The 13,631-nt window shown below is 33.9% G+C and overlaps 1 protein-coding gene across 1 annotated transcript; it reads left to right on the forward strand.

Annotated features, from left to right (window-relative positions):
- Positions 1-8,540: 8,540 nt before the first annotated feature.
- Positions 8,541-12,350, forward strand: LOC132736866 (interferon-induced protein 44-like; the record flags this gene model as incomplete). The annotated part of the gene is made up of 5 exons (XM_060724088.1): positions 8,541-9,071; positions 9,352-9,401; positions 9,641-9,838; positions 11,735-11,881; positions 12,179-12,350. Coding segments are annotated over exons 1-5 (1,093 nt in total), but the record flags the coding sequence as incomplete, so codon positions are not given.
- Between the last annotated feature and the right edge of the window lie 1,281 nt (positions 12,351-13,631).

Here is a 13,631-nt window from a genome sequence, read left to right on the forward strand (position 1 = left end):
ATTTATTATGGTGAGATCATCACTGTGTTAATGATACTGATATCATTTGTAGGCACAGCTTAACCTTTTCCCTCATATAGACGTGTGTTTTACGCCTTTTTGTCCCCCCTTTTTGAGGCCCAAAACAGTGAAAAAATGCCATATTTATGCCCTAAAACACTGTATTTCGTTTGAGAAATGTTGTTAAGAAAGTGATCACTTTTTCGGCGCCGCCCCCATCAAAATGATACATCAGGGGGTTGCCAGAAGGGGGATGTGCCCCCTTCTGTTTTGGGGTTTGAAGGGGGCGGCAGTCCCTCTCATCGCAAAGAAAATTATGGACATGTGACAGGCAAAAAATGACCTCAGGTCGCTCTAAAGGTAACGTGTAACCAACGCTGATAAGCCCTTTACTCTGTCTTAATGCATTGAGAAGTTGCAGCACTTTGAAATCAGTTTTGATGAAAAAGAAAGCAAAATAAAGATTTTTTCGCAATTTTGAGACGTCTCCCCGTTGCCATGGTAACATGAAATTTAGGATTGAGCATGATGTTGCAGAGAATATAGTACAGTCAACATTTGTGCCAAGTGTCATCAGTATTGAAGCATTTTACGTAGTTTTATAGCAGTTTGAACTTGTTACAGGAGGCTTTTCAATGAAAACGGCCATTTTTCACAATATCCTCGTGTGGTAAAAGGTTAAGACCTGTCATCTGCAAAAAGTCTGGTTATAGTAAAAGGAAATAACAACTCCATTCAGAACAGTGAAATATCGTCAACGTAAATTAAAAATAAAGGAGGCCCAATTACCTTAAGGAACGCAGCCAAAAAAGTAACGTAATTAAGAGAGGAGGTACCAGTTTCTAGCCATTAAATAATTTTCTAGCCAATGAATTAAATCGAGTAAAGTTAAGTACTGTCTTAATTTGAAAATTAAACTCAACTGACCGACCGACCTTTAGATTCTTTCATGTGAGGAAGCTATCCAGCTAGCGTACGGAACGTCGGTGGTTCTACTCAGGTGCCCGTTCGTGTCTGAAATAATTCACAGGAGGGCACCTGTGGTCTTCCTCCACCAGTCGTGGAACGTCGCCAAATGACCTATACTGTGTCGGTGTGTCCAAAAAAAAAAAAAAAAAAAAAAAAAAAATGAAATCCCACGTTTAATTTGGAATAATTGAGTTGGTTTTCACTAACTGTGAAAATGAGTGCTGGTCGCTGTCAATACAGTAAATATTATTGAAATGTTTTAACAGCGAGTCATCCGTATATGTTCTTTTTAATTTTCGTATTTGTTCTTTTGAATTTTTTCATTTTTTTGTTGCAATAATTATTATTAAGATAATTTAGTGATACGATCTCTTCCATTTCGCCGAAATATACGTTTACATTTTTTCCTTTAGTTCATATATCTTTTATTTCTTTTATTCGCAAAAGTTTCTAGTTTCAATAAATCATCCTTATCTTGCCTGTTTCAATTACAAGTACATGTACTTAAATTTATTTCACAACTCAATTTAGTGTCGTTCTATCACGTATACCAGTGATTTTCACAGTATTCGAAAAATACGGGTACCACATAATTTTCGGAAAACTACTTTCGTTTTCACAATAATTAATTACAGACCTTTAGACGAGTTTGAAAAACTGCACAAAAGGTATGTTTTATTAATGCATTCTACAAATTTTAATTCAATTTCAACTCCCATTTAAGAGTTCTTTTTAATAACTCTCTATTAAAGATAAATAAATTAACACATGTGGATAAGTGAACAGATATCTAGGTCAGAATTATGTTTAACAATACGCTGTCAGGGGCGTAGCTGGGAAATTTCTTAATGTACGCACAAACTAACGCACAAGAGGTCAAAGGGGTGCACGGGCAATTTTTTTTCAGGATGATTCGATTATACTATTTCACGTCCATATAATATAACAAAAATGTGGTTTGAATTCTCAAATTAAAGACATTGTACCACTACATGTAACTATTGTCGGTGTTTTTTAAATTGTTAAGAAATGAGTCATTTCACTTGAATAATAAATGCATAAAAATATAATCCTTCCAAAATTAATTGTTGAACAGCAAATAACCAGAACCAGAAATAAACAGGTCAATACTTGCGAATTAGCAAATAATGTGGAAATTTTACTCAAAACTACCAGATTCTAAGAAAGAGACGATGAAAATGTCTATGAATTAGTTTTTGACACATTATACAAGATGTAAGGCAAGTTTAATTAAGCACCTAAAACTCACTTCTTAAAGATGAACATTACCATTTTTGATGAGTGTTTCTGTAGTATATACAAACGTTTTCCGACGAACTCCATTACAGTTATATCAAGAACTCCTGTCAAGTTATCATAAGAACTCCATCTTTCGTGTAACAGTCCCCCCTCCATGTTTTAGTTCGATTGAGTTGAAATCTTTAACCTTATATAGAGAAACTCTCGAAGCCCTTCCCTGAATCAATCATTTCTAAGCACTGAGAGTTTAGTTTTTGCACAAGGAATTTATTGATGGCCACTGGAGTTTGCTCCTTCATGTTTAGCAATCCTTAGATACTCCGACGCGTTGACCGAACGGTTAAGATCGCCGACTTCAATTCACTTGCCCCTCACTGCTATTGATTCTTCAAAATAATGTATATATTAAGTTTTATTATTTGGACAGATTTGTGAAAGCATAACCTAATTGTACTCTGTTAAAGTTAAATAAGTTATAACTATTGGGGTAAAGATTTACCCTACTCTTATGGTTTCTTAATTATATGTTAACTTGTATGGAAAAACATATGAATCTACCGTAAGGGTTTATGCTAGGCATTACTGTAGACGTTTACAAAACTAACAGGACTAATGACCCTAAAAGGGCCACCAGTACAGAGCCAGGTAACATCCATACAGAGTGACCATTTGCTTACTCAGGTAGCTCATTTGTACAAATACATTAAAATATGTAATACCAATCTCTAAGACTTTGAATGAACTGTTCCAAGTTCACAGCTGAGCAAAACCATTTCATAAATTTACCAGGTAAAAGGTCTCATATTAAAAGGTCAAATATTTAATGAAGAGTGAGAACAATGAAAAATTATACAATATAACAAAACCCATTTTCATATCTACCATCTCAATAGGTATTGAGAAATTGCTACCACGTTGCTACGCTACCCCTTTGTTTCTTTGAGTATGAAATTTTTCACGCTTTGCTTCGTACTCACTTCAACAAAGACTTATATTACATAGCTCTGTTCTTCGAGACTGTGTCTTTTTTCTACGCAATCAAACTAAAATAAATTCTGTATAAAAAAAGGTTTCCCACAAAAATATATTTGAAAAGTGCTGATACTCGCCGATTAATGGCGTTAAACCTGTGTAACAGTTCAGTACCATATATGAAAAAAATCGCATTTCCGGCGTTACCGCGAAGCACTATTCATGTACATCGGCGTTACCTCGTAAAAACGACTGGAATCCCATTTTATCAGCTTATTTCAATTTTCTATATCACCAGAAGTTTAGTAAATGTAATTTGCCTACCTAAAATTGAAATTATACCGTGTGATTAAAGCAGTGTAATTACACTTGAAGTTGTCAGCGTGAAAAAAAATGTAAGATATATTAATATGCCTGATAGTAATCATGCTAACTTTTCTGAAAATATTTATTTATAAAGTACATAAATTATAAGATGGTGTCATCAGTTTCTCCAGAATATTGTCACTTTTCATAATTTATTTGGTACCTGATGTATGCAATATCGTTATTTCGTTTTCTCGCGGTTGTTGGGCGACAACGTAAATGAGCATTAATTTTTTTCTGGTTATTTCATGTAAGCGGTATTTAACCGCAACAACGCGAAATGAAAAATAAATTAGAGCGCGGATAATTTTCCTATAAACATTATTTTAAACATTATTTTACAATTACTGACTACTGTGCCATTGAATATGATGCGATATTCATCGGCAGATGACAAATTGAACGAGGTGATAGCCGATGTCAATTTGCCTTTCTGCCGGTGAATATCACGTCATATTCAATGGCTCACTAGTCAATAATTGTTTTATTATACCAATAGGCATATAATAAAAAAAAATACAAAAACTTTTTTTCTGATTCGTTGAAGCGCGGGAAAAAAGACGCAGAGTCAGGTGTGCAACGCTGCGCATACAAAAGTAATTCAAGTTTATACTCATCATTGCGGTATAGCCTTTAAGTATTATAGTTAAGTAATGCTATTTTAATCGAGAAACATGCCATAAAGAACAAAAGGCAACAATTATTTTTTAAGGCTTAATGAACAGTCTACGATGTATGGTCATTGAATATGCGTCTCAATCTATTTTTAGACAGGGAAAATCAAATGCAGCCAGTGAATATGATACTAAACCCAGTGAATATAATTTTATAAAAAGGTCTGCTGAGTACTGTTTGAACCAATGATATTGAAGACATTTGCAGCTATATTCAGATCATATAATAATTCGTTTTGGCGTATTGTCGTGTTATATTTGGCGCTTTATTGTACTATCACCCATGCATCCCACAGATGCGACAACGCGACACAATGAGAAAAAGGTTCTTTTCGTTTCGTTGCGGAAATCAGCCCACGATAAATTTAAGGCATTTTGCTTACATATTTTCTGACTAAAAATCCGAAACCACGTAATTATGAGGTTTACATAATATGCTGTTCTTAAAATCGCTTTGATTTTTAGCTCACCAGAACCAAAGATTCAGGGTGGGCTATTAGTATCAAAGGGGGATTCTCCGTCGTCCGTCAGTGCGTCGTCCGTCGTCATGCGTTAACAATTGTCTTCTTCTCTGAGACTGCTGGGCAGATTTGCTTCAAATTTGTCTATAGCATCCTTGTGACAGTCACACTTAAATTTGCTCATGTCATTACAATTTGCCCCTTTTAGGGGTCAACAGAGATAAAAATAGTAAACTTTTAAACATTTTTTACTACAGAACAAATGGATGGACGATCACCAAACTTTGTCTGTAGCATTCTTAGAAAGTCTTTTATCAAGTTTGCTCATATTAATTTGATTGGCCCCTTGTAGGGGCCGCTAAAGCTAAAAATAGAAATAGCTTTAAACGTCTATTTCCACAGAACTAATGGATGGATGATCACCAAACTTTCTCTGTAGCATTCTTAGGTAGTCTTTCATCAAGTTTTGCTCATATTAATTTGATTGGCCCCTTTAAGGGGTCTCTAGGGCTAAAAATAGAGAAAAAAACTAAAGACAACTTCTTCTGCAGAACTAATGGATGGATTATCACCAAACTTTGTCTGTAGCATTTTTGGGTAATATTTTATAAAGTTTGCTCATTTTAATTTGATTGGCCCCTTTAACGGGCCGCTAAGGTTAAAAATATAAATACCTTTAAACGTCTGCTTCTACAGTACTTATTAATGGATAGTCACCAAACTTTGTCTGTAGCATTTTTGGGTAATATTTTATAAAGTTTGCTCATATTAATTTGATTGGCCCCTTTTACGGGCCGCTAAGGTTAAAAATATAAATACCTTTAAACGTCTGCTTCTACAGAACTTATTAATGGATAGTCACCAAACTTTGTCTGCAGCATTCTTAGGCAGTATTTTATCAAGATCAAGTGTGCTCTATAAATTATGCCCCCACTACAAAGAAGAGGGGGTATATTGCTTTGCATTTGTCTGTCTGTCGGTCCGTCGGTCCGTAGACAAAATGGTTTCCGAGTGATAACTAAAGAACCCTTAAGCCTAGGAACTTAAAACTTGGTATGGTGATTGGTCATGACCAGTAGATGACCCCAACTGATTTTGGGGTCAAAAGGTCAAAGGTCAAGGTCACATTGACCTTGTAAGTAAAAACGGTTTCCGATCAATAACTAAAGAACGCTTAGTCCGAGGAACATCAAACTTGGTATGGTGATTGGTCATGACCAGTAGATGACCCCTTTTGATTTTGGGGTCAATAGATTAAAGGTCAAGGTCACATTGACCTTGTAAGTAAAAACGGTTTCCGATCAATAACTAAAGAACGCTTAGGCCTAGGAACTTTAAACTTGGTATGGTGATTGGCCATGACCAGTAGATGACCCCTATTGATTTTGGGGTCAAGCGGTCAAAGGTCAAGGTCACATTGACCTTGTAGGTAAAAACGGTTACCGATCAATAACTAAAGAACGCTAAGGCCTAAGAACTTCAAACTTTGTATGGTGATTGGTCATGAACAGTAGATGACCCCTGTTGATTTTGGGGTCAAGGGGTGAAAGGTCAAGGTCACATTGATCTTGTAGGTAAAAACGGTTTCCGATCAATAACTAAAGAACGCTTAGGCCTAGGAACTTCAAACTTGGTATGGTGATTGGTCATGACCAGTAGATGACCCCTATAGATTTTGGGGTCAGGGGACGAAAGGTCAAGGTCACATTGATCTTGTAGTTAAAAACGGTTTCCAATCAATAACTTAAGAACGCTTAGGCCTTTGAACTTCAGACATGGTATGGTGATTGGTCAAGACCAGTAGATGACCCCTATTGATTTTGGGGTCAAGGTGCCAAAGGTCAAGGTCACATTGACCTTGTAGGTAAAAACGGTTTCCGATCAATAACTAAAGAACACTTAGACCTAGAAACTTCATACTTAAAATTATGATGATTGGTCATGACCAGTAGATGACCCCTGTTGATTTTGGGGTCAAGAGGTCAGTGTCAAATTGACCTTGTACTTTAAGATAGTTTCTGACCAATAACTCAATAAGTCAAGTTGCCTTGGTTGATATTTTTATGTTAAACTAAAAATGCTTTTGGTATACACATTTGAAGGTTTTATGTAATATAACAACTTGGCTGTTATTAATGAGGCCTACATGATTCATAAAATTTATGCATATTTTATTTGTTAAGTTTTGTAATAACTTAAATAGCTGCACACAACCTATGGGGTCACAATAATTATTACCTTGTGACTCGTCATGACCAGTAGATAACCCTTAATAATCTTTTGTTCACTGGGTCAGAAGTCATGCATAATAACCTGATCACATGACTAATTGGCTGCCCATAAGGGGCATACGTGTTTTACAAACATATCTTGTTTGATTGGTCCCTTTATATGGGTGCTAAAGCTAAAAACAGAAATACATTTAAACATCTCCTTTTAGTCTTTTATCAAGTTTGCTCATAATAATTTGATTAGCCACTTTTAGGTTCCGCTTAAGCTAAAAATAGAAAACAACACCTTTGAACATCATTTCCTACAGAAATAATTGATGGATGATCACCAAACTTTGTCTGTAGCATTCTTGGGTAGTCTTTTATTATGTTTGCTCATATTAATTTGATTGGCACCTTTTAGGGACCGCTTTAGCTAAATATAGAAAACCTTTAAACGTCTCCTTCTACAGAACTAATGTATAGATTATCACCAAATTTTGTTTGTAGCATTCTTAAGTAGTCTTTTATCAAGTTTGCTCAGATTTATTTGATTGGACCCTCTTAGGGGCTACGAAAGCTAAAAATAGAAAAACCTTTTAACATCATTTCCTACTGAAATAATTGGTAGATGATCACCAAACTTTGTCTGTAGCATTCTCAGGTAGTCTTTTATCAAGTTTGCTTATATTAATTTGATTGGCACCTTTTAGGGGCTGCTAAAGCTAAAAATAGAAATACCTCTTTAAACGTCTCCTTCTACAGAACTGATGGATGGATGATCACCAAACTTTGTTTGTAGCATTCTTAGGTAGTCTTTTATCAAGTTTTGCTCATATTAATTTGATTGGTTCCTTTTAGGGGCCACTAAAGCTAAAAATAGAAAAACCTTTTAACATCATTTCCTACTGAAATAATTGATGGATGATCACCAAACTTTGTCTTTAGCATTCTTACTAATCTAAGGTAGTCTTTTATCAAGTTTGTCATATTAATTTGATTGGCATCGTTTAAGCTAAAGCTTAAATGCCCCAAATCATGGCATTTCTTCAAATTATTGTTTAAAGATATTCTATACTTAAATTTACTATTAGAAAATATTGACAATGGATAATTTCTAACACTGAAAAGCAGTTGTTTCTGGTGAGCGACTCAGGGGTATCATGGCCCCTTGTTTTAAGTTACATTGGTCGTCTGCTTCATGAAAAGATAGAACAGAACCAAATACTTATTCTCTTGTACATGTACATCGAGCACAAATATTACATAATATTATACACAAAACACAAACCCTTTGGACATTTCGAGACCATTTTCTTAACTCCCAAGAGTTTTCAACCACAAATAAAGACTTGTACAATTATATTAAGAAATTTATTCTCTATAACTGCTAAGGCACATTATTAAAACACATTCCGTTACATGGCAACGGTAAAAATGTAAAGGTTAACCGCGACCGAGTATCTTTTATTATACCAGTGTCTGTTTAAATTACTTATATAGCTTTCAATGATGTATTATATATTTGGAGCAATTTTGCTATTTCAGTTGACTGAAGGATTTCCATTTTTGTTTACGTTTACTTCATTATCAACCGTTTAAGCAAAATTTATTTTTGTAATCAACAGGTAAAATGGTAGGAAAACTTTCAATTGCTGACAAAAAGCAACTAGAACGTTATATACAAGCGGGTCCAAAACAGTTTGGTTTGTTATACAGCTTTACTAGGGATGGTGCAGATGCATCCGTTTTCCATCGACTTTGCGACAATCAAGGCCCAACAGTAACTGTCATTTATAACACTCAAGGTACAGTGTACGGAGGGTACACCGAGCTAAGTTGGACTTCAAGTGGGAAATACTATAAAGATGATCATGCTTTTTTATTTCGTCTTTATCAAAATGGCAAAAATAATCCGATGAAATTTCCAGTGAAAAAGCCAGATAATGCCATTTACTGCGTTAACACCAATGGACCGATATTTGGAGCAGGGTATGACGTGAACACCTTTAATTCAACCCTTCCCATTCAAAACAATCAGTTCACTTTAAACGGAGGATTTAATTTTGGCAGTGCCTATGACATGGGTTCATGTTCTATAGAGCAGTTTTGTAACAACATCAAAACAGTCACAGACTTAGAGGTTTACAGCGTGTCTGGTAAATACCTTGTCAAACCATCCAGAGAATCTACTTAAAATAAACGTCTTTCTTTCGATTTATAAATACATGTATCGTTTTCAATAACGGCAATTTTAACCAAATGATTTATTAAAGTTTTGTATCTATATATAACATTATTTGAAGAAAACATGGCAGTAGAAGATATGCTTACGAATTATGTAAATAAGTATTATGTTACCTTTTTATATAAATATATATTATTAAGTTGATTGTCTATTTGATAAAAAAAAACTGATGTCGGATTTTAATTGGGCAGATACATCGTTATTACCACCCTGGAGAGAGATTGGAGGTTGGGAACATCAGGTAAGAAAAACTAAGTTGGTTTGCTCATGTATTTCTTTTAACATTCATATTCTTTCCTGAATTTCTTAGCAAACATTTGACGAGATATGCTTAAACTGTTTGACGTATTCAAATACAATAAATAAAAGTAACATTTGCCTGTGTTTGGTAAATAGTTGATGTAAATGTGTGCAATTAGTACTTCTTTATGTATTAATTAATTTATTTGTTTTTGATATATGCTTTAATGTATATTTTAGGATTTAGAAGTTTTGGAGAACGAAATTGATGCCTGGACACCACCACATGGAATTAAACTGAAAACTTCAAACATTCTCTTCCTTGGTCCGGTTGGTGCTGGGAAATCAAGTTTCTTTAATACAATTTCTTCAATATTTCGAGGTCATGTGACTGGACAGGCTGTTTGCGGTAGTGCAGAACAGAGTATCACATCGAAGGTAAACCGAAATTATTTTCAAAATATCTGAAAATTACAATGGTAAGAGCTTAGATATTTGACATGTATCATTGCCTTGAAAAACCCTAAATAGTTACAAAACCATTACCCTGGTGTACAATTTGCACTTATAGAGTAAACAAGGCTTAAAAGTCTTTTCACCCTTATAAAAGTAGAATTATCTCGTTTAATATACAAAATATAAACATTAATTGAATTGTCAGTGTAATTAACGAACAGGGAGGTAATAAAGAAGATTTGAAAAAGAATAGCATTTCGATTTTTGATCATTTTTGGTGGGTATTATTCTGTATTTTTGAAGTACTGGCAACTAATATTTTGTGTCGGTTTGTTGTGTGTTAATTTCTATCATTTAGAAAACAAGCATGGTAATTTTTAAAAGTCAGTAAATACATGTATACAATTTTTTCACCACCCGAAGCATATACACTGTACTTGTTCGACAAATGTATCACGTGACGTTCTGACAGAAAACAAATACAAAAGCCGGTCAAGATTTTATTTTCTGCCATAATAACCTTTTAAATACTTCATTAATTTTTCTATGGGATAAAGTGTACAGCCCGCTAATTCTAGTGAAGAATAGAAGAATGCATGCCATGCATAGAAAAGTGATTCCTTGGGCAAAAATCAGAATACCCCCCCCCCCCCCCAAAAAAAAAAAATAAATAAATAAAAAAAATGAACTTTTAAAATGTTATGGCAGAAAATAAACCCGGGACCGTCTTTTTTATTGGGGTTCGGCTCCACACATAATACTAAGAATTACGTGATATAGACTGCACTGTGTTTTATTATTATCTATATTTAGTCGTCTTGTTGGCAAAAACTTAGTAACTTTACATGTATCAATATAAAACTCAGCGAAGGTTACGTGGAATTGTCATGCACTTATGGTTATAAAATGCCTGCCCCGAGGGTCACTTACAATCATTATAAAAGTAATTAAAGGCACGTTATGCCTCAGAAACGAAACAATATTTATTTCCTAAAAAAAGGAAAATATGAAATTTATAAGGTTTGAATAATCGTTTCATAGGATGTAAGATGCTTTTCCCCTGAAGTAGGTAGCGCTTAATTTGAATTTATTTGTCATAAAAGTAGCGAAATGTAAACAAAGTAGCATTTTGACTTCCATTCAAAATACTAAATTACTACAACTTTACTATTTGCCAAAATGTAACAAAAGGAAACAGGTGGTTCAGGTAATTGGCCAATTAGTAATCTTTTGAAACTGTAACATAAGACCAAAACAATAATTGTTTTGGAAATAAAGATATAAGCGTTTCATGGACATAATGGGTCTTAAATATAAACATGTTCCGGAGAGGTGTAATGAATGAGTCTGCTTTCTAATTTTAAGGTTATTCTTGATTAATAAAAACAATTTGCAGGCGTACCGTCTCGACAGTGCTCTTGTTAAGGGTTAAGGAAAGGAACACTGACAGTGCCATACAGAGAGGTAATGTGTGGGTTATGTTGTTGGTTAAAGGTAAATCAAGCCTCAAAATGCTTTAATTATGAAACAACTTCTTATTTTGGGTACCTTAATTTGATATAGTTTTCAAAAGGTTACTCAGTGGCAAAATAGCTAAGCCATATTTTAGTTCTTTTGCATTTTGGTAATGTGTATGGATTTAGTCACTTAGTATTTTGAAAATCAAAATATCACATTGTTTACCCACACTACCCTTTTAACAATTTCACATTCAGCGTTTTGTTCTTCATGTTTTAAGCATCTGTTGTGTTCTAATCCATCTTTACTTCATTATAAAGTTTTGCAAAAAGAAAGATTTATTCATTATATGGTGTAATGTGCGTGTGCAATAATTTTATATTACAACATTAATTATCCTTACTATTTATTTATTTACAGTACCGCATGTATCGTGTGCGGGGGTCCGCTCTGACAAAGCCAATGAAATTTAGACTGTGTGACACGAGAGGGATTGAAGAAAATCAAGGTATGGATGGTACGGAGCTCAATTACCTTCTGGAGGGAAATGTTCCAAATGGATACCAGGTTTGATAAGTTTAAGTTCAGATAATCTACGATTATAAAACTGCACTCGTTGTGTAATAATTTGGTAATGGTAAATTCATCTTTGATGTCTTAACATATAAATATCGTGTACATAACATTACAATTACATTTTGCTTTCATTTTAGATCTCAAAGAACACATTTTATTTATGCAAAAGATCACGTGTATTTACTTTCAGGATACCTTTTTATACGAGTATACAAGGGTGTTTGTAGTATTTGTTGTTGATTTTTGTTAAATTAAAACATTTATCAAATGAATATGTATTTATTTTAGTTTAACCCATCAACCCCGATTTCTCCCGACACAACTGGATTTGTCGCCTCACCGACATTGAACCATAAAATTCATTGTGTTTGCTTCATAATAGATGGAAGCACAGCGTCAGTAATGTCAGAGAAAATGTTGGAAAAGATAAAGGCTCTTCAGACTAAAGTTCGACAGAAAGGTATGATATAACGGGTTTAATAAGTGAGTATTTTAGGCTTTCTTGTAACCGCACACTTTAAATGAGATACAGATAATAAGTATCTTAATGTCATTTGTTAATCATTATCTGTAAAGTCATAAGTTTTTTTTTAATTTTATGTAATACTTAGTCTAGTAAATGAAAATGCTATTTTCATTTTAATGACAGAAATATACAAAAGGCTTTTTGATGCAATAATTTAAATATTTCCCTAAAACTTTCAAACGTTTATGATTTAAATATCTTTTTCTCGTAATATGTCATTCTCATTATTTCCCGGGCATATAATAATTGAACCGTCCGTCCGTCTGTCCATATCAAGTTAACCTACAACAGCAAGTTGAATTTACCTTTAGTTCTACCTGTACCAATGGCACCATAATTTACATATTTACTAAGCAATACAATGTATATGATTTTGGCAAGTTACATAACTATGTTTTTTTCTAAGTTATCTTTCAAAATGAATATGGTTAACCTAAACCTGCAAGTTGGATATATATTGTTCTGTCTGTTCTAATGGATTCATAAATATCACATTTTCTTATCGATACAAAGTGCATGATATTGCCAAGTTAACTGTGCCTCCATTTTCTTAGTTATTTACTTTTTTGTCCCTTTGAAAATGTAGCTTGATATGATAAACCTATTCAGGCAAGTTGGATTTATCTTAAAATTCTCTTTATTACTTTTAGTGGTCCTCAAACTTTTTGTGGAGTAAGAGGTCGTTGCGGTCAAGGTCAAGGTAACTGGTGTACAAAATGTTGTTTTTTTTCCTCACACAATCTTTATTTTTAAATTGATGTATTTCTGACATGGTAATGGAGTTTTTGTTCTTTCGGGTTTAGTTAGGGGCCATTAGGGTTATGATCATAGCCAAGATCGCCAATGCCAAAAACATATTTTTTCTCTTTTTTTATCGACAGATGTCTTTTATATTTTGACGACACATAAAAGTAATAAGACAAAGTCTTCTACCTTTGAACGGAGTTAGGGGTCATTTGGGTTGTGTCACCAGTGCTAAAAATTGATTTTTACATATTTGGTCATATATTCTTTATTTCTTAACAGACATCTTTCATATTTTGGTATGCTTCCTTTGGATTTAGTAATAGGTCATTGGTGATCAAGGGTGCCTAAGAACGATTCCAACACATATGCGTTTACAGCTTTTATTTATTGACTGACGTTTTTTGAATTCGGAAGGAAGATAAGGTCACAATGTGAATGTCACCGGTGCTAACAATAGATTTTTTACAC

The sequence above is a fragment of the Ruditapes philippinarum genome, unplaced genomic scaffold, assembly GCF_026571515.1.
Source record: "Ruditapes philippinarum isolate M1 unplaced genomic scaffold, ASM2657151v2 ctg7394_1_1_1_1, whole genome shotgun sequence".
Classification (NCBI taxonomy): Eukaryota; Metazoa; Mollusca; class Bivalvia; order Venerida; family Veneridae; genus Ruditapes; species Ruditapes philippinarum.